This window comes from Borostomias antarcticus, assembly GCF_949987555.1.
Source record: "Borostomias antarcticus genome assembly, chromosome: 25".
NCBI lineage: Eukaryota > Metazoa > Chordata > Actinopteri > Stomiiformes > Stomiidae > Borostomias > Borostomias antarcticus.
In genome coordinates, this window is record NC_140258.1 from 11,349,186 (window position 1) to 11,372,107 (window position 22,922).

Sequence of the window (22,922 nt, forward strand, 5' to 3'; positions counted from 1 at the left end):
GATTGGAAATTGTAATATGTTATACTGTTTTTTCCGCTCTAAACCACAAAAGGGTGATTGTATTTCATAAACTATAAATTCAAATGATGTTCCCTCTGAGAATGTATATAACTAGTTAAAAGTCTGCCAAAAAGATAGAGGGCGAAAGAGATAATTGTGTTGTAAATTTGGTAAGATTCTGTCTTGGAAATGTTTAAATTTGTGATTTGGTTGTGTTTATAACATAACTATTAACCTAGATGAACCTTCAGCAGGCTAATTCGCAGTTAATATAGGAATAATCTGTTGGATAAAATAAATTTAAATGAGTGAACGATTGAATGAGGTCCAGTGTAATGTTGTAGGTAACTTTTTTTTTCTTTTAATATCCAAAACTTACCAAACGTTGTGCAGTTGTTTAGCTTCAGCATTAAGTATTAACATTACCCTTTGACCTTACAGATTTTAACCAATGAAATGTCTCTTTAAACTTTAAAGGCAACAATGATAACGAACGCCTGGCGATTGCTAGACAGCGAATCCCATATCGACTTGGTCGAGTAGTTGACGAATGGCTACTCGACAAAGGTAAAAACATTGATTAAAATTTCAAATAAAAATAATTTGATCATAACCAAGTAATTCTGTAACCAATAAACTTAAAACTTAAATGTTCAGTAAAAATAGATAAAACCAAATAGTTTAAACAGTAAAATGTAGCTAGTAGAATTGCACTTGCACAATAATGTATTCTTTTTAGACATGTCACCTGTTTTAACAAGTGTTTCCTGTCAACTTCAGGTTAAAGGGACTGTAAATATAAATCTAACTCCACTTCCTCATGTAATATGAGCACTTCCTATTAAAATGTTTATAAATCATTGTAGCATTGATGTATTTTGCTGTAAATACTTAAATGATCGATAAAAAAGGTGCAATTAAATATTTTATTAAGTTGATATATGTAGTGTTAATGGAGACACATAGTATACAGTATTCATGTACATGTGTTGCTTTTATTGTGTATAATTTGATCTACACTGATTAAAACGCTAGCCATGATAAATAGAGAGAAATATTAATTGGCATCAGAATTTGAGTCCCTTTAACAGTATGTGTTAATATGTTTTGGAAATGAAGATCAAGAAAATGTATCATAAAACAAAAGTTTGACTGCATGCCTTTTGTAAGATATAAGTTGGAGCTCCCACTTAGAGTATGCTTTCAATCATCATCATGTTTTATGTTTTGCTGCTTTTATTTCACCCTGTTCCTCACGGGGGTCTTGTCATGAATGTTTCACCCTGTTCCTCACGGGGGTCTTGTCATGAATGTCCTCACCTTGCTAAATCTTTCCAGCCTCTTTGTTTCTGAGTTACACTTTTATATTTATCTTTTGCTTTTGCTAAAAGGAAGCCTGTTTGCAATCTGATTATTAAAACACCCATAAGGAAAGATAGATTTCCACTCAAATTTATAACAGGGACTACCATAAATAACTAAAGCACAGTTACACTAGCATGATTGGGTGATATATGATAATCTTCCTGTGTGGAGACTGCTTTTTAGTCCGTCTCATTATTTCAGTGAAATAAATCAATAGCAGTTTTGTCTCACTCTGCCAACAATAGCGGAGCATCATGGCTGATTGATTATATCCCTCTTGTTGTTAAATTGTCTTGATTGTCCTTTTAGCAAAGCTGCATTGATTTAAAACTATAGTAAATGTTTTTCTTTCTTCCGTTCCATTGAGTCTGCTTTTCGTGGACATCCCATCATTATAACTGCAATAAATTACCAGGGGTTGGCTAGCAACGGGTAATTTATTGCTGTCATTAGCCAGTGGGCAAATAATCAGTCTTCTTTGGGTGCGATTATTTCTCATCACTCTTTATTTTCTGTTGTGTGGAGCGGCCAGGACCGCGGATCAACGTCCTCGTATAGATGGAATGTTGCTTTCCCGCAGGGCGCCAGCTCACCATCTTCAACAGCCAGACGACCATTCAGATAGGTGGCTGGGACCGCGATCGCAGTCGCTCTTTCCAGGGCCAGCTGTCCGGCCTGTACTACAACGGCCTGAAGGTGTTCAACATGGCCGTGGAGGGCGACCCCAACATCCGTATCCAGGGCAGCGTGCGTCTGGTGGGCGACTCGCCCTCCTCCTCCATCACGCCCCAGTCCAGCGCCACGGCCAACCGCTCCGAGACCTCCACCTCCATCATGGAGATCACCACCACCACCGCCTCCAGCCGCAGGGTGAAGCAGACCACGCCCCGGGAGCCTCAGCAGGTCAGACAACACCTCGGGCTTTTTTGGGGGACTATTAATGGTGCGTTCGTTTGTGGTCGGAAGTGGCAAGTCGCAAGTGGCAAAATCCCTACCTCCGACCTGTGTGCATTCGAGCCATAGTGAATGATACGATGATGATATGATATGATATTGACGTCAGCAGGCAACTGGGGGCTGAGAAACATCCGAATTTGCGACGAGGAAGTGCGAGTTCATGCAGCGTTTTATTTAATCATTCCTAGTAGCAAGTCGCAATTTGCCACCTCCCAGTTATAAACGAATGCACCATAATCTCATGCACTTACACACCAACCATTGTCTGTTTAGTTATATGTGTGATGTGATCTTTACTGTATGTTTGAACTTTTAACATTTTTGTTAGTGCTGTTTTCCCCTCATTGCGTACATTGGTGCTCTGTCACCTTGTCAAGACCGCAGCTGCACAGGTACATCGGGAAATAAGATGTGGCATATTACATTTAGAAACATGACAAAGTCAGAGCTGCAATATATAACATTAATTTACTCTCTTCCTATGCAGATCTGAAGCTGCACACCCAATCATCCTTTTTTTCCAAATCCAATAAACCCAGGAACATGATCCTAATTTGTTATATCAAAATCAGATAGAGTTGATTGATATGGACATCTTGGCATTGCTATTCAGATACAATATTGAGCCTGCAAAGAACGGGCTGTCTGAAAATAAACAAGTAGCTTGATCAGCCAGTGGTCGTCCTAAATGAGACCTGCAGAGCAATCAGTCCAGTATTGTACTGCTCACCAGGTCACTCTCTGACACAAGGTATACTGTAGTGTGTCTCGTGTGCTATATGCTCATAGCTGTGGAACCGACTATTCAGGTTCTCCACTTAAAGCAAGTGCGTTTGAATGGGGCACTCGTTTCTTTTCAATTGACCGAACAATGTGGACAATTGGAGGCGGTTGCGTGCAGACAGGCAGAGGACGCGGCCGGGGCTGATTTGGGTCAGTGAGGATTGGAGATGTGGGTCTTACCTCTCCCTTTGTGTGGCTTGACAGGGAGACATGCCCGAATGTTGGGTGGCTTCCTCAACTACTGCTGTCATAAAGCGACAGAAGATGTTGTCTCGCCCAGAGGGCAACATGCCGCTGCTCAAAAGAACTACTGTAGGAGAAGATGCCTTCAAACCCAGAGCACTTGAGTTTAATTTGTTGCATTCAGAGTCCTGCAGTGATGACATGGCCCAAACAAAACATCAACATCAAATCACTGTCGTATCAGAGTGATGGGTCAGGCCTTGGTCTTTGTCAACCCCTGGGTCCATGTGCTCTGGGCTTAGTCAGCCCCCGGATCTCTGTGCTCTGGTCAGGCCTTGGTCTTGTGTTCTGGTCACCCTGGTCTTGTGTTCTAGTCACCCTGGTCTTGTGTTCTGGTCACTCTGGTCTTGTGTTCTGGTCAGGCCCTGGTCTTGTGCTCTGGTCAGGCCCTGGTCTTGTGCTCTGGTCACCCTGGTCTTGTGCTCTGGTCACCCTGGTCTTGTGTTCTGGCCAGGTTCTGGTCTTGTGTTCTGGTCAGGCCCTGGTCTTGTGTTCTGGTCACGCTGGTCTTGTGTTCTGGTCAGGGCCTGGTCTTGTGTTCTGGTCACCCTGGTCTTGTGTTCTGGTCACCCTGGTCTTGTGTTCTGGTCAGGCCCTGGTCTTGTGTTCTGGTCAGGCCCTGGTCTTGTGTTCTGGTCACCCTGGTCTTGTGTTCTGGTCAGGCCCTGGTCTTGTGTTCTGGTCAGGCCCTGGTCTTGTGTTCTGGTCAGGCCCTGGTCTTGTGTTCTGGTCAGGCCCTGGTCTTGTGTTCTGGTCAGGTCCTGGTCTTGTGTTCTGGTCAGGCCCTGGTCTTGTGTTCTGGTCAGGCCCTGGTCTTGTGTTCTGGTCAGGTCCTGGTCTTGTGTTCTGGTCAGGTCCTGGTCTTGTGTTCTGGTCACCCTGGTCTTGTGTTCTGGTCAGGCCCTGGTCTTGTGTTCTGGTCAGGCCCTGGTCTTGTGTTCTGGTCAGGCCCTGGTCTTGTGTTCTGGTCAGGCCCTGGTCTTGTGTTCTGGTCAGGCCCTGGTCTTGTGTTCTGGTCACCCTGGTCTTGTGTTCTGGTCAGGCCCTGGTCTTGTGTTCTGGTCACCCTGGTCTTGTGTTCTGGTCAGGTCCTGGTCTTGTGTTCTGGTCACCCTGGTCTTGTGTTCTGGTCACCCTGGTCTTGTGTTCTGGTCAGGCCCTGGTCTTGTGTTCTGGTCAGGTCCTGGTCTTGTGTTCTGGTCAGGCCATGGTCTTGTGTTCTGGTCTTGTGTTCTGGTCAGGCCCTGGTCTTGTGTTCTGGTCACCCTGGTCTTGTGTTCTGGTCAGGCCCTGGTCTTGTGTTCTGGTCAGGCCCTGGTCTTGTGTTCTGGTCACCCTGGTCTTGTGTTCTGGTCAGGCCCTGGTCTTGTGTTCTGGTCAGGCCCTGGTCTTGTGTTCTGGTCACCCTGGTCTTGTGTTCTGGTCAGGCCCTAGTCTTGTGTTCTGGTCACCCTGGTCTTGTGTTCTGGTCAGGCCCTGGTCTTGTGTTCTGGTCAGGCCCTGGTCTTGTGTTCTGGCCAGGTTCTGGTCTTGTGTTCTGGGTTCCTCTTGGTCGGATGCCAGAGAATGAGCTGTCAGTAGACACTTTGCAATATCAGGTTTTGAAAGAAACGCCGGCAACTGTGTTGAGATAGTCAATGCAAGTACAAGCAACACTTTTATAGATAGATTGTCAGATCGAGTGCCATTTTGTGAGAAACTGAATGGTAGCATTTACAGTGTTTACTGACTTCTACACAGCAGCAGGCTGAGAATGGTTTGAGGGGCGGGGGTGTTCAGACTCTAACACGTTCAAAGCCGTCGCTGAGAAAGGATTGCAACAGCACGCAGTGAAAATATGTCTAGAAATTATGTATGTTAAACAATGCACAAAACAATTATTGTGCAGGCTGGCGCAAATCTGTGAGCTGGGCAGATGCTACTGGTGGAGTGTGAGCTTGACTGAAGCTCTTCCAGTTGATGTATCGCTCCTCTGCTGGGACTTGTCCACTGGGAGGGGACAATGACGTCGCCCAGAGACACTGTTCCTCGTTTCCCCGGGGGTGTAGTGGCAAATACAGAGGTGGTTAAAATCCAGCTGAAACGGACGTTTGAGATCATCTAGCTTCCGTAGTTTGACGTATTTTCGAAGCAAACAAGCTATGAGGGTGGGATATATGTTTAGAGGAATTTGATTGGAACATTGACAAGTGGACGGGTTTTAAGAACTTCAGACAGATTCGATAGAAGGATAGCGTTGATTCACGGGTGGATGTCGTGAGATTATTGGCCTAAAATCTAAGGTACCTGCTGTCGTCATTGCACGTGACCTACCGTTTTCCAGGAAGTAAGAAATTATATACTTTTATATAAGATTACAACCAAAGTAGAATTTTGTAATTTTTTTGGCATACATCGTTGAATAGGTGAACACTATGACCAATTATGTGAACCAAAATGGGAGAGAATGCTTTTTTCATTTCAGTGCGACTTTAAACTCTGTTGAGTGCAGAGTTTACCCACCTTGTTTCCCTCCATTGATGAATGCAATTGATCAGAAAATCGGTGAGTAAAACCCTCAGCCTGGTTTTAAAGAGGTGGGAAAACTCTGGGAGTTTACCTGGGTTCACCCTCCACTACACCCACGGTGTTTCCTGCTGCTTGGATTAGCATCGAAGATCCACGCCCCACAACAGCTAACGCTCCAGTTCTCTGGAGCTGAGGTACGGTTCCCAGAAATAGCACAGCCTCTATCTGTTCGCCAGGGTTCCTCACGAAGCTCAGTGGTGGTGGTGGGGGGGGGGGGGGGGGGGGGCAAGGCGTAGAAAAATAATCCAAGCAAGTAAATTCCAAAGCTGTTATCATCGCCTTGGATGTCATAAATATTGATCCAGAGACTGGGTTTCCCACCAGATTCAGACACACTTCTAAACAGCATGTAATCCTCAGATCAGAGAATCAACAGTGATTGTGCCGCTAATCCGCCAGGCGTTAAATCATAAAATTGGAAACCCAACATATTGGTAGGAAGGAAAAACCTTGATATGGCTGATGTGGCCCGTTTTCAGATTTGCTCATCTGTAAGAAGCGAAAACGTTGCTGCGTGTAAACATGAAAGTAATCCATGCCAGCTTGCTCACATGTACAATGTGTACATTACTCTCACTGCATTACACACACAGCCTGGTCACCACATGAGGACACCTTTAACATGGCCAGGGTCAGAAGGGCAGGAAACGCTGGGTCACAATAGCACAACAGCCCAGTAGGAACAGCCGCTCTATGAACATTGCACTAACCAAGGCACAGGGTCCGTGGTGCGTTTGGTCCACATGCTGTTAGGTCATTATTATTCAACACACCCACAGGACCACTGTCCTAGACCCGCTGTAGCCAGCACTGGGAACTCTGCAGTTCAAACTCCCAGATACGGGCATTGAACCACCACACATGAATATGTAGAAACTAGTTGTCCCAGCACCCATCACATACTGTATGGCGTACACACACACACACAGCTTTGGCCTTTGATGTAAACAAAATGTTACCTCAGGGCTGCATTTTAGAAGTAATATAAATGTACCTGGACGTGCAGAAGTGAATACACTTGCTCATACAATAGGTGTTCATGGCCTTTTTGCCTCTGTGAAATATTCTCCCGGTATTGGATGTTTGCGGAGCCTGTCAACGTGGCATAATACAGGCTATGATTTATGCGTGAATGGATTTCAGAATGGGAAGCATGCTCCCAGAGACTTGTGCTGTTGTCTTAGTATAATTGTGCATTCAATGACAAGGCGTGTTTAGTGGAAAACAGGACTGGTGGATCAGCATGGTAGCATGGTGTTCCTCTGAATGATCCAGGCCACACTGTATACTACAATGGTACTTCATGAAAAAGTGTGTGTGTGTGTGTGTGTGTGTGTGTGTGTGTGTGTGTGTGTGTGTGTGTCGAGTGAACAGGAACACACTTGTGCGAGAGCTCAAACTACTGTACATCGATTACACCAGATTTTCACAATTATACATACAGTACAGTACATACTGTAGATATAGAGAGACACATTTTACCCTTCCATACAACATTCATAGTCAGATTGTCCTTGTCTGATTTGAGATAAAACAGTAGGATCCACACAACCATTAATAATATCCTTCACAACTTCACATCCCAATAGATCTATATTCATGTCTGATAGAAGCCTCTGCCTCTAATGTTTTATTTTAGGACATGAAAGAGGAGAGTAGTATTATTATCCATCCTGATATCATAATGCTCGGAAATGCTTGATGTTTTTTTGTCCCTGCGGACGCCCTGTCCTACTCACAATGCTGTGTTTTGTTGATTTTGCTTTTTATAATGTAGGTTATGTTATTAATGTTTATTTTATCGTTATGTATGTGTCTTTGACTTTTTGTGCGATCCTTGACATTTTTATGATGCGTGGCTTGCACTATCATGTATTTTAACTACTGTCTAATAAACTAAGCTAAACTAAACTCCCGTCGTGTCACAACAGCCCCCGTTCTGTGGGCGAGCGACAGTGACCATGACTGGCGTTTACCCGCCATTTAAGACGATCAACACCCACAGATCGTTAACTCTCATTACTGGAATCGTTTAATGCTTTCATTGACACTCGTTAAGGAAACAGGGTCAATCAAGTCAGATGACCGCGGGTGAGGTTTGCGAGCAGTGAGCCCGGCGTGGAGCGAGCGGTGAGCTGAATGAATCCCAGGCCCTTGCCCAGGGACACCCCGTGCTTGTGCCTGTGATCGTCCTCGCTGGCCTGTGTCACCACGTCTATGTTTGTCATGTGGGGTCCTCGCCGCTGAGGCTCTCAGAGCAGACCTCGCTGGCAGCAGCCATGTGACAGAAGTGACGTTTTTGGCAGGAGTTAGCAGCTCTGTGGTTGTTGACACTGGTGTTTATGATCCCTGGGACTGTCAGACCCCTGAGCTGAGAGGGTGTGTGTGTGTGTGTGTGTGTGTGTGTGTGTGTGTGTGTTGGCTGGTCTGGGAGGCGTGTGTGCGTGTGTGGGGGGGGGGGGGGGGGTGGGGCAGAGCCTCAGGAGAGATCCCGGCCTGGATCACACAATCCTAATTAAGTGCCAGACCCCTCCAGCTCCCTCTTCCAATTAAAACGTGCCCCTCCCAGCCTCCCTGCCCCTCCCAGCCTCCCTGTCCCTCCCAGCCTCCCTGCCCCTCCCAGCCTCCCTGCCCCCCCCCAGCGTCTCTGCCCCTCACAGCCTCCCTGCCCCCCCCAGCCTCCCTGCCCCTCACAGCCTCCCTGCCCCTCCCAGCCTCCCTGCCCCTCACAGCCTCCCTGCCCCTCGCAGCCTCCCTGCCCCCCCAGCCTCCCTGCCCCTCCCAGCCTCCCTGCCCCTCACAGCCTCCCTGCCCCTCCCAGCCTCCCTGCCCCCCCCAGCCTCCCTGCCCCCCCCAGCCTCCCTGCCCCTCCCAGCCTCCCTGCCCCTCCCAGCCTCCCTGCCCCTCTCAGCCTCCCTGCCCCTCCCAGCCTCCCTGCCCCCCCCAGCCTCCCTGCCCCTCCCAGCCTCCCTGCCCCTCCCAGCCTCCCTGCCCCTCTCAGCCAGGGACGTGTCCTCTTCCTCCTCGCCTGTCATCTTTTTGGGATTTGGGCCTCAGTCCTCCAATCCCCGCCGGGGTCCCGAGGCGGGGTTCTCCAACTGCCTCTGATCTCTGGCGGTTCGTCCCCTCCGAGCGGCTAATGGCAGACTAATGGGAGGCGTCTCTCTGGCCCACTCCATTGGGGGAGGAGGACTGTCCTCGGTGTCGGGTGACGAATGACCTGCTTCCTCTTTAAATAAATATGCCTCCCCGCAAGCCGGGCGGTGAGTAATGGCGGGCAGGGACAACGGCGGACTGGACATTTTGAGCGATGGGGTGATGGGATACCTCAAAGCAGCTGACAAACACGCCACTTCCTCTGTCTCTGCACGTCTGCGAGTCCCCCAGACAGGGCTGACGGCCGAGGGGAGACGCAGGCGTGACCGTGTCATCACCGCCCTTATTATCTGGCGTGCGGAGGGCAGAGGAGGAGACAGATAATCCCTGTCAAGAACTGTAGCTGCAGGTGCAAGGTCAAACTCAGCTGCTGATACCAGAGAGGCACCCGCAGCAGGGCTTTGAGCTCCAGCTCAACCCCGACTTGGTGAGCAGAGAGAGACACGGAACGTTCTGGGCACAGCAGGGGGGAAACAGAGAGGGAGGCTGATACTTGATGCTTCATCAACCTTGCTCCCTCTCTCCTCCCTGCTCCCTCACTCCCTTTCCCTTGCTCACTTCTACCTGTTCCCTCCTTCCCGCCCTCCCCACTGGTCCCTTACTCCCTCTCCCCGCTCCCTCTCTCCTCCCTGCTCCCTCACTCCCTTTCCCTTGCTCACTCCCACCTGTTCCCTCCTTCCCGCCCTCCCCACTGGTCCCTCCCCTCTCCCTCTCTCCTCCTGGCTCCTTCCCCACTGCTCCCTCACCCCCCTTCTCACTCCCACCATTCTCCCCAGCAGGGCTGCCTATCAGGAAACAGCCATGACTCCCTGCTGACAGCGATGGATCTACTCTGAAGCTCCCTGGATTATCACAGCAGCTAGCAGTCATATAGCTACACCAGCTACTAGCACATCACACAGCTGCTGCTCCTCTGAGACTCCAGCTAGGAGAACCATGCCTCCTCTACAGGAGTACCAGACCACCTCTGCTGGTCCCTCTACTGGGGAACCTCCTCTGAGACTCCAGCAAGGAGAACCACGTCTCCTCTACAGGAGAACCAGACCACCTCTGCTGGCCCTCTACTGAGGAACCTCCTCTGAGACTCCAGCTAGGAGAACCAGACCACCTCTACTGACCCTCTACAGGGAAACTAGGAGAACCAGACCACCTCTACTGACCCTTTACAAGGGAACCAGCTAGGAGAACCAGACTTCCTCAACAGGAGATCCAGGCCACCTCTACTGACCCTCTACAAGGGAACCAGCTAGGAAAACCAGACCTCCTCTACAGGAGAACCAGACCACCTCTAATGACCCTCTACAGGGGAACTAGGAGAACCAGACCACCTCTACTGACCCTCTACAGGGGAACCAGCTAGGAGAACCAGACCTCTTTGCAGAACCACCAGCTGGCTGCGACCTGCAGGTCAGCAGCCAGAGGGGAGAAGGAGGCGCATGGAGATCCAGAGATTCCCTGTTAGTATCCCTGGGGACCGGTGTTCACTGTGGACTAGAGTGAGCGAGGAACAGCGTATCAGCAGCCTGTTTAACAGGGAGCTCACGAGAGCCTGAAGTTTCCGTTATTCTGATCAAAGAATGAGAGAGCTTATTCATTATGAGCACTATGGAACAATCACTGGGACAGATGTTACATTACATTACAGTCATTTAGCTGACACTTTTATCAAAAGCGACGATAATTGCATTTAACATAGGAAAAGCCAATGTACTACTACTTGCCAGAACTCACAAGTGCATCCCCTTTCTGTGACTAAGAGCATAATCTAGTGCTCAAGGCAAAGTGCAAGAATAGCTAACTAAAAATACAATAGGCGCCTAAGAGGGAGCATCCTGGTAGTATTTATTGAAGAGATGAGTTTTGAGCCGTCATCGACCCTCTCCATGTCACCTGGTAGCAGAGCCAGTGACACCTTTCTCCTCAAGGGTGGAGAGGAGGATCTGGTGGAGAGCACTTTTCTGGTGTGGGATGACAGCGCACACATACTGTAGAATGCAATTTTCCAGAGAAATATCTAGAATCTATCTTTCAATCAGCAACAAGAACATATTTGTAGTGACATTTATTGGGTCTCTTATCAGACTGGATTGTAGGCTTTTTATTATTTTTCAATGCAGTTATTAAAAACGATCAGCTGTAACACAGCTATAATTAGGGGGGACCCACATATTTCTCCCTCTTCCCTACTTGTTAACAAACCAGGCTACCATGTTTCCAAATCGCTTTGGAACAAAGAAACTCAACGCTTCTCTTAGCTTATGAGTCTGCTTATTAGCTAGTTGTTTTATTTCTCTGCCCTCCTAGCTTGCAGTTTTCTGAACAGACGTTGTGATTACAGTAGCATTTGTTCAGCTATGGGGTGGATTAATTGATTTGTTCCAGGTACAGGTACGCATCGTCCTGTACAACAGTACTGATAATAACAGAAGATATGTGGTATTACAATAACGCTGTAATTCAGGATGTATCCTGCATTATCCTGAATCGACGCCTCTGGACTTGGGTGCTTCCAAGACTCACGGCCATTTTGATTCCTACCTGAAGGTGAGCATGAGGAAGAAGCCCTGCAACCCTGTAGCTGGCTAAGCAGTCAGCCAGCAGACAGCTGCACACCTCCAGATACAGACAGCTTTCAATGGGTTCCAGGGTTCATTACTAGGAGGTGATGGTTTTGTGCTCTGGGACCACAGAACAGACCACAGAGCAACAGGCCCAGTTTATCCTCTCGCAGCAGATGGTCCTGTTCCAGTTCGGCTGGCTTCTAATGACCAAGCAGCAATCCTGGTCTCCACAACCAAGAACAGAACCTGGAGGACAGAACCCGAGCCTGCTGGCGACAGGCCGGGATAGATGGGTGGAGGGATGGCTAGTGTCCAGTCATCCTGGAGATGGACGGTGAAGGGATGGTGTATAGTAGATAGAGGGATGGATGATAGCATGTAGCAGATAGGGGGATTGGTGGATGACATACTGTCCTGCGGACTCATCTAGGTCATAGCCTGGCATGCTGTCCTGTGCCCAGTGCAGTCAGCTCTGAGACACCTCTTATGTTTACACGGGGCGGCTGTAGCTCAGTTGGTAGAGCGGGTCGTTCAATGATCGAAGGGTCAGTGGTTCGAATCCCAGCTCCGACTGTCCACATGTCGAAGTGTCCTTGAGCAAGACGCCTAACCCCAAATTGCTCCCAATGAGCAGGTTAGCACCTTGCATGGCAGCTGCCGCCATTGGTGTGTGAATGTGTGTGTGAATGGGTGAATGAGAGGCCATTGTAAAGCGCTTTGAGTGCCGCTAAGGTGGAAAAGCGCTATATAAGTGTAGTCAATTTACCATTTACATCTAATTGCCCAGCCTGTCTCCTGCACTGCATCACAGCAGCCAGCCATCTCCATACCATTGGATAATGCGAGTAGTTATGACTTTAGGTAGATTGTGTGTTTGGGGCGGCGGTATAGCTCAGTTGGTAGAGCGGGTCGTTCAGTGATCGTAGGGTCGGCGGTTCGAATCCCGGCTCCTCCTGACTACCTGTCGAAGTGTCCTTGGGCAAGACGCTGAACCCCAAAATTGCTCACAATGAGCAGGCAAGCGCATTGCATGGCAGCTGCCGCCATTGGTGTGTGAATGGCGCTCCGGGCCAGTGTAACAACTGGATGGGGAGCGCGTTACAAATGCAGTACCTATACCTATACCTATACCTATGGAATAGTTAGGAAAAGTTAGGGCTTGTATTTATTGAAAGGTGTTCTTGTTGGCACTAAAGAATGATGGTAGTGGTACATTAATCCCTACAGGCGTTGAAGACAGATTTTGAAGACAGACTGAGGTGACAGGAAATCAACACTGGAGTTGTCATTGTATAGCTGCTTCACCAGTTGAGTCAAGAAAAGTTAGGGATGTTCAGTTATCTTGGATCGTTGTGTTTTTTTCGATACCCAGCGAGTTAAATCTAGCTGCTAGCAAGGTGCATTTAGAGGTACAGTTCTTCAGTTACTCATATCTGAGGTAGGTTTGTGATCAGTCTGGGTCAGCTCTGACAGCCGCTGTAATGTCTGCCCCCTATCATACTTATATTAAAGCAATTTAGAGGTTCTAGGGAAATCTGCTTCCTCTCCTCGCAGAGCTGAACGCTGATGGTTACAGCAGGCAGGCGATCTGCTGCCGTGATGCAATTCTACCATTTCAGTTTCAGTAAGTCTTCATCTGGGGGAAAATTGCCACTCGGGCTGTCAGGAGTGAGAACCGGTGACACAGTTCAGATCACTCTTCAACACACCAGAGAGGCTATTTCGATGAAATTGTCTCAAGTGTAGCTCTAAGTAGACAAGAGATGTCCAAACTATTAATAATCACACTACACTTGGATTCCCTGTGAACATTTTGGGGAAATAAGTTCCCAAATGTTCACCTGCTAGATAATGCAACTGTAAATAGAATTAATCACTGAGTTATTGTTGGTAGTGTCGACCAGTCCGGGCCAGCCTGGTGGAGATGGACTTTTTCTTCTGATGAATGATCGTTTTCAGACATGAAGGTTCCACGGTGTCCCCTAACACAGAGAACCATATCCCTCCGCTTGAATCAGCTGCCCTACATTGTGAATAAAGATCTATTTATTTTGAGGCTGCCCTAGATTCTGTGGCTGTGATGGAGGGCCTGCCGTCTTCCAGATGCTCAACTCATTTCTGCTCTGCCTCCATGTAGCTCTCATCACTCAGCTTCACAGGAAGAATGGGAGGCGGCTTTATTGTTCGGGATTCTAACTACAAAAACCTCCAAACAAGATCAATATGTGTGTTGAAGAGAGAGAGAAAATGTCAGTCATTCTGAATCACTTTGAACAAAGTTAGAATACAGTTATCCTGTATCACTTATAAAGAATTTATATACAGTGTAATTGGATATTTTCTTTCATAAACCTTATTTAAGGGAGAATACAGTAGTTACCATTGCACTCAACCGGTATCTCTTAAAATGGTGAGTATAACCAAAAGGGAAACATAGTTGGTCTGAGTCACATTCAAAAAAGAGAGATCTCACTCAAAAAGGTATTTTCATGCTTTGTTGAATTTTCTGGGTACAGAGGAGCAACATAGACGTTTCTTAGACATCATCAGTCATACTGATGAAGGTCTAACAGCGTTGAAGGACAGGTCTGGGTCACACCTCGTTCAAAAAGTTCTTGTTATTCTTGTTATACAGAGGAACAACATAGACATTTCGGCAGCTAGGCCTTCATCAGTACTGTATGTCTTAGTCATCAGCGTCATGGTTGCTCCTCTGTGCGCACCAGAAAATTAAACAAAGCATGACCACTTTTTGAACAAGATTATCTTTTTTGAGTGCGACCTCTCCCTAAAATAAACCGTATTCAAACAACATTGACAGGCCTAAGTCTGTCATTGGCGGCTTGGCAAGCTTTTGTACGCAAAATCCTTCTCCTAGTCTGCCCTATTTCCAGGTTGTATAAATTCAAGGAAAATGTTCGCCCACCAAACTATTCATGCTATTAATTTCCCTGTCTGCACAGATTCAACTGTATTCCATCATGTTCTTTGGTGCTTTATTTCAGGGGCGTTCTGTACAAAACCCATAGATTTAATACTAACACAATGCTATTATAGCAGGAGGGAGAGAGCTAAATAGGAAATTACTGTTTTGGGGGTTTGATTATTAGCATTTTTTTTCCTCCAGACTGCTTTTGAGCTTGGCATTATGGGTATTACTTGTCACATTGCTAACCAAGCAGAACAGTTCCACGTCCTCACGACCACGCTTGCCACCGTGAGCGGGAGAGACAGCGGTTACCAATAAACTTTTTAATCATTTCTACCATTCTGTGTGCTCACTATTATGTGAAGGTGACAAGAGCCATCCAAAGCAACCCTGTAGGTTACCACGGAAACAAAGGGGGACTCAAGCCTCGTTGAAGAGGCTGATGGCCGTGGGGAAGAAGCTGCCCCTGTGGCGTGCGGTGGTGGTCCTGATGGAGCGCAGCCTCCTGCCTGAGGGGAGGGGCACGACGAGATTGTGACCGGGGTGGGAGGGGTCGGCTGCAATCTTCCTGGCCCGCTTCAAGGTCCTGGAGTTGTGTAGGACCAGGAGGGAGGGCAGGTTGCAGCCAATCACCTTCTCGGCGGATCGGATGACATGTTGCAGTTTGGCTCTGTCTTTGGATGTAGCAGCGATGCCAAACTGCAGCGTATCATCCAATCCAGCGAGAAAATGATCGAACAGGAAGAAAAAAGGCCGACATGAGTTCACCGATGTTACATAATGTTCTACACCTAAATCCTAACCCCTAACTAATAACCTCTAGCTCCTAACCGCTAACGCTAACCCTTAACCCCTACCCCTAACCCTCTGTCCTCTATGATACCTGTATGAAATGGCTCAGACCTCCCCCCAACACCAACTAGAGATCTGATCTGTCTCTGTTGCTACAGTACCTGGTTAGTTAGACAGTGGCCTAGTTGGTTTGTTACTGGTCTCCTGCTGGTCTGTTACTGGTTTGTTACTGGTCTTTTGCTGGTCTGTTGCTAGTCTGCTGCTGGTCTGCTGCTGGTCTGTTGCTAGTCTGCTGCTGGTCTGTTACTTGTCTGTTGCTGGTCTGTTGCTGGTCTGCTGCTGGTCTGTTGCTGGTCTGTTGCTGGTCTTTTGCTGGTCTGTTACTGGTCTGTTGCTGGTTTTTTGCTGGTCTGTTGCTGGTCTGTTACTGGTTTGTTACTGGCCTTTTGCTGGTCTGTTACTGGTCTGTTACTTGTCTGTTACGGGTCTGTTGCTAGTCTGTTGCTGGTCTGTTGCTGGTCTGCTGCTGGTCTGTTGCTGGTCTGTTACTGGTCTGTTACTGGTCTGTTGCTGGTCTGCTGCTGGTCTGCTGCTAGTCTGCTGCTGGTCTGTTGCTGGTGTATTGCTGGTCTGTTGCTGGTCTGTTGCTGGTCTGTTGCTGGTCTGTTACGGGTCTGTTGCTGGTCTGTTACTTGTCTGTTACGGGTCTGTTGCTGGTCTGCTGCTGGTCTGTTTCTGTTTTTTGACTGGTCTGTTACTGGTCTGTTACTGGTCTGTTGCTAGTCTGTTGCTAGTCTGCTGCTGGTCTGTTGCTAGTCTGTTGCTGGTCTGTTGCTGGTCTCTTTCTGTTTTATTTACTGGTCTGTTGCTGAGAGACGTTGGCTGGGATGGTCATCTGCAGTTCTTCCCTGGCTGCCCCAGCCCTCCGAGGGTCATGTTTCCCCTGCAGTGCAGATGAAGGGACGAGAGGACGGGCAAACTGTCGCCTACAGAGACTCACTGAGACATGGAGGTGAATAAAACATCGTAACTCCCACTCACCAAAGAACCTCCAGGTGGACTGAGGAGTTAAATAGTGATTTTCTACAAGTTGTACCATTGACATTTTCTCTCTCTGAAAGCTGTAGACAATATCCTTGTTAGGCTGTGCAACGGGACAACGTTTGATCAAAGGCAGGATGAGGACAGAGATGTGACCGTTTATCAAGTGTTGTTGGTCAACGCATCGCTAGTACGAACTCATCGTTTCAGAACAGTCGGCACGCTCATGAGGAACATCATCGAGTTGAGGCGCTGACCTCCACAGTCAACCATAGATTTGTGGTGTCTGAATGGCCCGTGACCTATGACCCAGACAGCAGGTGTGTGATGGTGCTGCTGGGACAGTGACCGATGGAGCAGGAAGTGGTGTGGAAGACCTGCGGTGACCCGGGCTGGAGGCAGGGCCTCTCAAAGACAGGCTAGATTCATCACCTTAGCCTCAGCCTCAGAGGGACAGGAACACAACCTGACCTTCACAACGCAGTAGGTACACAACAGAAACACAACTTGCCATTTACAAAACAATAGATACGCCGTAGAAACACGGCGTGCTTTCACAACACAGTAGAAACACAACCTGCCCTGCACAACACAGTAGAAGCACAGAAGAATCACAGCATGCCTTCACAACATAATAGAAACACAGCCTGCCTTCACCACACACTTGAAACACAGTAGAAACACAGCTCTCTCTCCCAGGCCTTCACTTCAGCTCGGCTAGCGCTGGTCGGAAACATTTCAAAGCAGCTTGTTAGATCGCTGTGGGACTCGTCCGTGGTGTGAGCTGTGTTTAGCTGCAGGGCGATCGTAGAGCTCTTCAGTGAACCACAGACTGCTGGATCAGCCAGTCAGAGTCCTCCTGCAGTATGTTATCTCCGCATCCGTCTGGATGACATCACCTAGTTCAGTGCTGGTTCTCTCCACCCTGTCTCTCCTCCCTCCCTGCCAGAGCTGGCAGATGGCTGGGTCAGAAGGACCGCACACACACTACAAATGTTTAATGGAGGCTTCAAGCTTGTAGCTTGTAGCATTCCAAAAGAACTAAGCCTGAGAATATTCCCGAGATGAATGCTCAAATTGTCTCCCGCGAGGCGTTGTGTTCAGGAACAGAGACACAGACAACAGGAGCGCTTTTACCTGCCTCTGCGTGTGTTTGTGTATGATATAGTCTTGATATAGACTCATTTGAGTCGTATTGTCAATTCATTAGAACAACTGGGCTCTGTCAGTCAGTCAGTCAGAACCCTGGTTCAGAGACTAGTAGGAGCTGGAGTAGAGATGGGGGAGAGAGGGAGGGAGAGAGAGAGATGGGGGAGAGAGAGAGAGAGGGAGAGAGAGAGAGAGAGAGAGAGAGAGAGAGAGGGAGGGATGGAGAGAGAGGGAGAGATTTTTTTTTTTTTTTTTTGCTGGAGTAGAGATGGGAGAGAGAGAGAGAGAGAGAGAGAGAGAGAGAGAGAGAGAGAGAGAGCAGGGAGAGAGAGAGAGCAGGGAGATAGACAGAAAGGGGAGAGGGGAGGGGGGAGAGACAGGAGTCATAAAGTCAGAAGCTCCAGACTCTGTTAACTGTTCTAACCTCCCACATCAAGTTCACCCTAATTGGTTTCCGGCCGGGTAAGCTGACACGATGTGTGTTGGTAGGGGAGGGCGTTACGCACTTTTCCAAAAGTACGAGAATGCAGCCCGCCCACCTCCCAAACATACCTCCGCCCCACCCCTCCCCTCCCCTCCCCTCCCCTCCCCTGACGTGCTCTGCAGAGCTCTGAATACACACACATATACGGGCTGGCGTGAGCCATAGACAGGCTCTTCTCTCCTCTCTCCTCCACAGCCTGCGCTGATGCAGACACCATTCATCTTCCTCTGCCCGGCGCAGAGTAGGAGGTGTCCTGTCACAGCTATTGATCTGGAAGATGGGCTGCATTTCCTGCTACAGCCATCACTGCTCAGAGAGGGAGAGAGAGAGAGACAGAGAGAGAGAGAGACTGAGGGGGAGAGAGAGAGAGAGAGAGAGAGAGAGAGAGAGAGAGAGAGAGAGAGAGAGAGAGAGAAATAAAGAAACAAAAACAGATTATTTTTTTTATTGAGATCTACCAAAGAAAGTAAGAGTCCACACACTGTAGCTCCCATTTAGATTATTTATGGACAAAAAAATTAAAAAAAATTTTTTATTGAGATCTTACATTAAAACCTAAATACTCATTTAAAAAAACAACAGCATCATTATGCAGTAGTGCAAGATGTTGCGATGACCCTGGAGGTGTTTTACAGTACATGCCTGCGTGCCTGTAACCCAGCCAGCATCATGGATGGAGTTCCCATCTGGACGGTGTGATGGATGCATTCTGGAGGCTCTTCGTTAGCTCTCACTGCAGAATATGGAGTGGCCCGGCATACAGGGTGAGAACGGAAAGCTCTTCGTATCTCAGATCTTTTTTCCGCTTCGCTCAGCTCATAAATAGATGTGGGTGCTTCTGAGCGGCTGTGTTATATAAGCCACCCAAAGCCTTTCACACCTGAGCTGTCTGCTGGCTCTCTGTTCCTCTTTCACTCTCTGAGTGAGAGCATGGCTGCTTAGAACAGAGGCACACACACACGCGCAAAACATGCACACGCACACTCACACACACACGCGCATACACGCACGCGCACACACACACACACACACACACCTTGTGTCTAGCGCTTCCAACTACATGCCAACAGCACCTTTATAGTGCAAGGGTTAGAGAACAGGTGGCCTGGGCTGCTGTTTGGAGAGGGGTGAGGTAGAGGGTGAGGTAGAGGGGTGAGGTAGAGGGGTGAGGTAGAGGGTGAGGTAGAGGGTGAGGTAGAGGGTGAGGTAGAGGGGTATGGTAGAGGGTGAGGTAGAGGGGTGAGGTAGAGGGGTGAGGTAGAGGGTGAGGTAGAGGGGTGAGGTAGAGGGTGAGGTAGAGGGTGAGGTAGAGGGGTGAGGTAGAGGGTGAGGTAGAGGGGTGAGGTAGAGGGTGAGGTAGAGGGGTGAGGTAGAGGGTGAGGTAGAGGGTGAGGTAGAGGGTGAGGTAGAGGGGTATGGTAGAGGGTGAGGTAGAGGGTGAGGTAGAGGGTGAGGTAGAGGGGTGAGGTAGAGGGTGAGGTAGATGGTGAGGTAGAGTGTGAGGTAGAGGGGTATGGTAGAGGGTGAGGTAGAGGGTGAGGTAGAGGGTGAGGTAGAGGGGTGAGGTAGAGGGGTGAGGTAGAGGGTGAGGTAGAGGGGTGAGGTAGAGGGTGAGGTAGAGGGTGAGGTAGAGGGGTGAGGTAGAGGGGTGAGGTAGAGGGTGAGGTAAGGGCAGTGCTTCATTTGTGCCAGATCCTTCCGGAACAAGATGGGAGACCTCCGAGATTTGGACGGGGCCTATTTGATTGGAATCGGCACCGTTGTAATTATCAAAATATCAAAATAAACTGTATGTAATATTTAATGTTATCTATTCTGTCATTCCTTTTTTTCCCATTGAAGCAAATTGCTTGCTTGCCTATTTTGAATGCGTGACAGAGACGTGACAGATGTCACTCAGGTCACGCTGGCTCCCCGTGGGAGTTTTGAGTAACGTAGTCTACGTCGTGAGCCAAGTGGTAAAATGCCCAAAAGACAGTCACACTTATTTAATTTCTTCAAACCAGTTGGAACCCTAAGCACTGAAGCCGGCCATAAGTCATTTCGGCAGAACAGGGAGGCGACAGCACAGGTAGCAAAAGCAATTGCCGGCATGATTAAATGAAAAGAACGCTAGAACAAAAAGAGGAATGATGAGGAGAACTTGGAATCGGAGGGAGAGGTGGAGATGAGGACGTGAGTAGGCTATGGAGTTGGTGAGGAGACTTACAGTAGATGGGGGAACCGGTAGTAGCCAATACTGGTCAGTGGTTTAATGCTTTTTGGTGTCATTTTGGCCTAATAATAACATTAAGCCACACAGCTAAGCAGGTGGGCGTTTGTGTTGTGAAATGAAGTGATGAGTGGCAATCTACTCATACAGGAAGTCCCATTGTTGTGGACATGATTTGCACCTCGCGGACAAAAACCGTGCCCTCGCGCGGGCACATATATAAACTGTGTTCTGGGATTTACAAATGAAGCACTAGGTAGGGGATAGGGGGGGTAGGAGGGGGTGGGCTGGGCTCCTGTCGTGTTGGTTCTGAGGCTGGGCCTGGGAGCAGGTCCAGATTACAGTCTTCTGGGCCAAGCAGTGTCTATATTAGGAAGACAGATTTGCTGCTGTTACCTGCAGTGGGACTGGGAGACCAGGAGCAGGACAGCACACAGGGACAGCTAGCCAGTGATTTGTAGCTATGCTTTATATCTGTCCCTCTCTCTCTCTCTCTGTCACTCTCTCTCTCTCTCTCTCTCTGTCACTCTCTCTCTTTCGCTCTCTCTCTCTCCTCATCGCTTTCTCTCTTTCTCTTTTCCCCAGCCACCCTTCATTCTAATGTTTGATTTGTCCTCTATTTTCAAATAACAAACGAACTTGAGGAAGCGTTCTTCACCTACAGTATGTATTATGAATCAATTCACAAAGTAAATTAGAACCCTTATGTGCACTGGATTACTTTATCTTATGTTAATTAGTTCCTTATCTGGCCGCACCCTATATCAAGTAGCACAACAGTGCACAGGTCAACAGATGGTCTAACAGACTAGACCTGTTGTCCTCCTGGCTGTGTGGATCACCAGAACTGTTCTTCTGCAGTGTGTTAGGATGATAGGGGATATACAAGATATACAAATATACGTTTACGAGTCCTATATACGAGTCCTAACATGCTGCATACCAATATGTTCCCATTCTGTATTTCTGATACTGCCTGGATATGACATAAATCCTATCTGTAATCTATATCTACCACAGTAGAGTACAGAGCTGTTCTATATCTACCACAGTAGAGTACAGAGCTCTTCTATCTATCTACCACAGTAGAGTACAGAGCTGTTCTATATCTACCACAGTAGAGTACAGAGCTGTTCTATCTATCTACCACAGTAGAGTACAGAGCTGTTCTATCTATCGACCACAGTAGAGTACAGAGCTGTTCTATCTATCGACCACAGTAGAGTACAGAGTTGTTCTATCTATCGACCACAGTAGAGTACAGAGCTGTTCTATCTATCGACCACAGTAGAGTACAGAGCTGTTCTATATCTACCACAGTAGAGTTCAGAGCTGTTCTATCTACCACAGTAGAGTACAGAGCTGTTCTATATCGACCACAGTAGAGTACAGAGCTCTTCTATCTATCTACCACAGTAGAGTACAGAGCTCTTCTATCTATCTACCACAGTAGAGTACAGAGCTGTTCTATATCTACCACAGTAGAGTACAGAGCTGTTCTATATCTACCACAGTAGAGTACAGAGCTGTTCTATCTGTCGACCACAGTAGAGTACAGATGGCTGCAGGCAATGGGCAAAAAAGCACACTGTCTACACACTCTTACTGTCTGAGAAAATGTTGGAATTCATTATAGAATAAGGAGGGTGAGAGGGAGAGAAGGCGGGCGAGAGACAGAGCAGGGAGAGAGAGGGGTGGAGGCAGAGCGAGGGGAGAGTGAGGAAGTGTGTGTATTATAAATCTCATGTATTATTAAGGGTTGTGTTGGAGGTTGCGTGTATCAGCGGGTCCTCTGTGTTCTCCCAAGGACCTCCAGGTTGACGGAGAACTTATTGATTTTCTCCAAGCTGCAGTATTGATATTTTCTCTCTCTGAAAGCTGTAGAGAATATCCTTGTTAGGCTGTGCAACGGGACAAAGTTTGCTCCCCGTTTTTTACAGAAATGATCCCATCCATACTAAGGTTGAACAAAGGTAGGGTGAGGAGAACTATGTGATTGGTTATCAAGTGTTGTTGGTCAACTCAATATTGTGGTATGAGATCATTGTTACAGAACAGTTGGTTCACTCATGAGGATCATCACAGTCAGCAGACAGGCAGCGAACAGCGGATGTGGAAGGGCCACAGGGCCTCACAAGTCTGTCTGTCTGTCTGTCTCGCTGCCTGCATGTCTCTCTCTCTCTCTCTCTCTTTCTCTCTTTCTCTCTCTCCCTGTTTATACACACCCCTCCCCTTAACCTTACCACCACTCTTCTGAAGTTGGAAGTGTTAGGCATCTATGGTCACAGGAGTGTATGGATTTGCTGCCATGTAGTTGAAGGCCTGGGTAACCTCAGGGTAGGACTTCCAAGCCACCCATGCTGACTTTGTCCCCTTCCCACAGAATGCTGAGGTTGTCACAGCCTAACAGTGGAAGATGGGAAGATGTAGACTTGTCTTTGCCCAGAGCACGGCAGATGGTATTTATATGAAGATACCAGTGCCAAAAGCGAACCTGATGCCTGCAGCTGGATATTTGTTGAGCAGGGCGTGGAACTTGCCGATAAGTTTAACAACAACATCTGTATCCGTATGTCTGCGGTTAACACGCACTGTGGAATCAGTGGGCAGAGATCAGTACAACAAGTACCAACAGACTGTGGTTAGGGACCGCACACACTCCATTCATGAGCCCATCAAAAA

At 48.0% G+C, this 22,922-nt stretch overlaps 1 protein-coding gene across 1 annotated transcript in view; it reads left to right on the top strand.

Moving 5' to 3' along the window:
- LOC311326054 (neurexin-1a-like) overlaps nucleotides 1-22,922 on the top strand; it is a gene marked incomplete at both ends in the record, with an annotated part of 227,473 nt that overhangs the window by 175,735 nt on the left and 28,816 nt on the right. Inside the window, 2 exons of the mRNA XM_084458892.1 lie at nucleotides 478-567; nucleotides 1,946-2,268. Coding sequence (XP_084315018.1) covers nucleotides 478-567; nucleotides 1,946-2,268 — 413 coding nt within the window. The remainder of the gene's footprint in view (nucleotides 1-477; nucleotides 568-1,945; nucleotides 2,269-22,922) is intronic.